The following is a 4,308-nucleotide window of genomic DNA, read 5'->3' as shown; positions in this document are numbered from 1 at the left end:
GCTGCCCAAATACATCGGGTTGCTACATTACACAGCATGTTATCAATCCATGATCGGACATATTTTTACATAAAATAATAAAATAGAAAGAAAACATTTTTTTTTTCCACAGTTTTCTTTTACAATCAATTCCAGTCTACATTGTAAATACAAACATTTCAATTTATTACTTTTTTCTTTCCCTTTCTTGTCCCATCCATTTCACAATTTTTATTTCATTTGATCGACAAATTCACTCTCCCGGATTCCCCCTCTAATAGTGAATTTGTTTAGCTAGTCACTGGGGAACCAGAAAAACAAATTCACTATTAGACGGCGATGTGAGATCAAACCAGAGAAATACTAGTCACAGCAGTAGATCAGTTAACTTTTGTAAACTTATTCTTTATTTTAATATTATTCTTCTCATACGGCCTTTATCTTTTTAAAATACTTAAACTATCCATGTCTGTCAACACTATTTATGTATTCATTGTGTTTTCTTATTATACAATCATTCTATATATCGTTAGTTGTTATCTTGTTTAATGTTCTTGGCCTTAATGGAGGCTAGAAGTTCTGGCCGAAGCGTTGGCACTAATAAATACTTTTTTAATTATTTGTTCTTAGATGACCTTACCCCCATCTAATTTATCATATATATTATTCGCAGTCAACAATCTTCTCATCATTATAAAATAATCCCTTAAAAAATCCCCCTAAAATATAATAATTAATCGTAGGTTATTCCCGTATTACTACAATAATAATAACTCAATTTCAGGGAACAAGAACGCTAGCGAATCGCTATTGTATATTTTTGGCATCAAGCAGAATAATCTGACCAATAGTACCGACCAAAAGAAATGTAAGTAAAAATATTTATTTCTATAGATATAAATTAGTACTATTCATCTTAACGACCCTTGGCTGGGGAGGGGGAATTCAAATTTTTTCATATTTGAAATTGCTGTTTATACTGGGTTCCGTAAGGATCGGTGTGCAGAGCTGCTGTCAACAAATATTCCTTACTAAATTTTCTTTGTATACACTTCGTTTGAGCATTGTATAATTTCGGAAACAAATAAAAATTAAATTAACCGTTAAGAGCGTTATCTAATTTTTCGCACAAAATCACCGATTAAAAATCTTTAAAAATATTAAAAGATTATTTTCATTTCTTGTCATGGGCTTTCAGGACTCGTGGGATCAAAAAAGTGTCCGATATGATTTAATAACAGATCTGGAAAAAAAATTGAACACTAATTCCCATATAATTGGAAATAGTGTTAGTTGCATTGTAAAATTATTGACTTCGCTATTAAAAGTGAAATGTGTAATGGTGAAATAAATCATAAGTATTGATGATGGACTAATAAAAATAATAATTAAAAAAAAAATTCGAAACAACTCAATTACAATTGTAAAGGGACCATCAATACAACCCAACAGATATGAGATCATCAAATGGATTATCTACGAAAAAGTATTTTATGACCATTAAGAAAATATTTATTTTATAATTTTAAATCAGATTTATACATTATAATTTAAATTTTCTTATTTCTACTACATATACACTATTTCTATTACATATTATTATTATTATACTATCTATACATATTTCTACTACTAGTACATAGAAATTTATATTTACCGTTTTTCTCTTATGTTCCAAATATTCATGGAATCAAACATCAATAAAAGTAAATAGGTATTAAAGAAAAATAATAAAGACTAGTGGGTAATGTATTCTTTACGGATTTATTAAATCAATCTATGTTAAATAAAGTCAATCTATTTAAAATTAAATTACAAAGATATTTTGGTATTAGTTATTATTATTAAAAATAAAATTAGTCTGTATTATAAATTATTATAAAATTTAAACAACAAAAAAAAAACTACATAAATTGTAATTTCATTCACCGCTAATAATATGTACTAACTGTTCTCTCTCTCTCTCTGAGTGAGTTCAAAATCTCGTGGTCGTATTAAAAATTTATATTTTAAAATATTTAGTCTAAATATATAGGAAATAAAGCAGTGGTTAAATCTAGTTTACATACTATAAACAAATAATTTTTTTCAGCTTCGAAATGGGCATTTCTCCGTCGGTTTAATCACATGCGGCCTTTGGTTAATACGAAAATTTCCCCGCCGACACCTATTCGTAATTCGACGCCTCCTACTACAGGACAAACGGAAATGTCAAAGCAAACGGAAGGTGAGTAAGAATATTTAATCAGAATGAACCTATCCTTGGTCTTATCATTTTATTCTCTGAGTGTTAGAAGGGGACAAATATTAAGATGTCATATTATTTAAATACTATAGAAAATTACCAAGTATTACTTGAATAAAACAGATTTAAACAAATTGGAGAAATTTGAAAATTCTAAATTTTAAACTAGATTACTGAGAACATAAATCTCAGATCTGCGGAAAGAGGCCCCAAAATCATATAATAGAGATTTCATTAATCTTACGTAAATTGAACGTATCAATGCAAAATTAACTATTTCGATTCAATTAGGTTTCCCTCATCAATCTTATCATTTTATAGAAATATTAAAAAGTATCTACTACTTACCTTCCATATCAAGGGACGTGACGGCCGTGCGGGTTGGGGCGCAGGACCCAGGGCGCTCGGTTCGAAACGTTGTGGGTTCGATCCCCACCTGGGGCAGTTAAATATTCATTTTTCGGCGGTCCCGAAGAATGAATCTTGACACTCCCACCTTTGTTAGTACGCGTTGGCAACCTAGTTAGCCGTCAGGGGTTGGCAAAAAGGACCCACAGGCCCACTTGCCAGACTTGTTCCCCCCACCAAATACCAGTACCAGACATGACCTCATCACATTCAGCGAAAGTGGTCCTAATCTCTTCTGCTTTTTACAATGCCGTACTCAGAACACCATATTCTGAAATAAATAGTGATACCCAAAATAAAAATCGACTTGCAATATCTATCCTCCAACCGCCTGATTCCTTTCTTAATTGAATTCTTGTTCACCAGCTTGTATTTTAAGACCTTGTCCTATTTCTTAGCAATACAGTCATTTATTTAACTTTTTTCCCTTGGTTTAGAGATAATTAGACGCTATACGAGTACCTTTCTTGACTTTTATCTTCGTTCTTTCAGATCTCCTTCTTGGATAAATCCGATGTAAAGAAAGCTAGTGTGCAAGTGTGAAAATAAGTGTCATCAGTAGCAAATAAAGTACTTTTGGTATCTTGGTTGAACCAACGTTTGGTTTTCATACCCTAATTTTGTCATTTATTTCCCCCAAAGACATCCTTAGGATAATCCAGGGGTATCTTAATTTGTCTTTCTTGAACATATTTGCTAATTTTGTGCTAACAGCACAACAGCACAAAAACATTTTGGTCTTAACCTGGGAGCGGTGTAACCTTGAGAATCTTTCTCATGATGGGGAATAAACGTCTATATTTTCCTAGTATTTCATGTGTTTTGTTCATACTTTTATCTACCTTCCGTTAGCCCTTTGATGTTGTTATTACTGCTTGGGTATGTTGCTCCCCCTTTTACCTCTCTAAATATACTTAATTAGGTTTTGCTTTGTCTCCTTGCAACAGTAAGTATAAGGATTTCTCTCATCAGTACACTCCTAACGTGACAACATTTTTCCCATTTGAGCATTGTGAATGCCTGAACACCTCCTATGTTTCTTATTTTAAATCATGAGCCGAAGCTAGAAGAATTTTGATTCTTGAACCCCACATGGATGCTAAAATTTACAATTGTTATTTCAAATTGCATTGAAAGTAATCGTACAAATCTTGTCACCATCACATCCAATTATATTTAAAAATGGTCTACACTGAGCCGAATGCTCACGGGACATCTCTTAGGGGACAAAAAAGTAGGACACGGGGTTAAAAACAAAACTTAAAGGGAAAGGCATGGTTTAGATGATTTTAAAAAATCGTAAAGTTGCTATAAAAAAAAGAATGGTAGTGAACTGTATTTTTTAAAAAAAGATTTTTTTTACCCCCTTCTTGACAAATTTTAACGTACGAGAAAGAAGGGTTTATCCTACAGATTACCATACTATTTTAAGTACTATTATAAGTGTGAAGATCGTGTTTTTAATCCATGAGGCTGTTAAAAAAAAATCAACCCGCTGCAGTTTGTTTGTTTGGTTGTTTAGTGGCGCCAAACTTCATTGGTCATCAACGCCATCCACATCTTATTAAATTTTGCTAATATTCGTTAAATTTTATTTATTTTTTGATTTGATTATTTTATTTATTTTATTTTTATTTTATTTATTTATTTTTTTCTTCCGATCAAGTTATATTTTT

General features: G+C 31.5%; 1 protein-coding gene across 1 annotated transcript in view; it reads left to right on the top strand.

Annotated features, from left to right (window-relative positions):
- Positions 1–4,308, top strand: part of LOC106689804 (uncharacterized) — a gene marked incomplete at both ends in the record, with an annotated part of 120,523 nt that overhangs the window by 100,838 nt on the left and 15,377 nt on the right. Inside the window, 2 exon segments of the mRNA XM_014434987.3 lie at positions 764–847; positions 2,072–2,206. Of these exon segments, the coding sequence (XP_014290473.3) occupies positions 764–847; positions 2,072–2,206 (219 nt within the window).

Source organism: Halyomorpha halys, unplaced genomic scaffold (assembly GCF_000696795.3).
Source record: "Halyomorpha halys isolate HHAL.00 unplaced genomic scaffold, Hhal_1.1 Scaffold1472.1, whole genome shotgun sequence".
In the NCBI taxonomy this organism is placed as follows: Eukaryota; Metazoa; Arthropoda; class Insecta; order Hemiptera; family Pentatomidae; genus Halyomorpha; species Halyomorpha halys.
The sequence above is the reverse complement of the archived record's forward strand: the minus strand, read 5'-3'. Positions and strand labels throughout refer to the sequence as shown.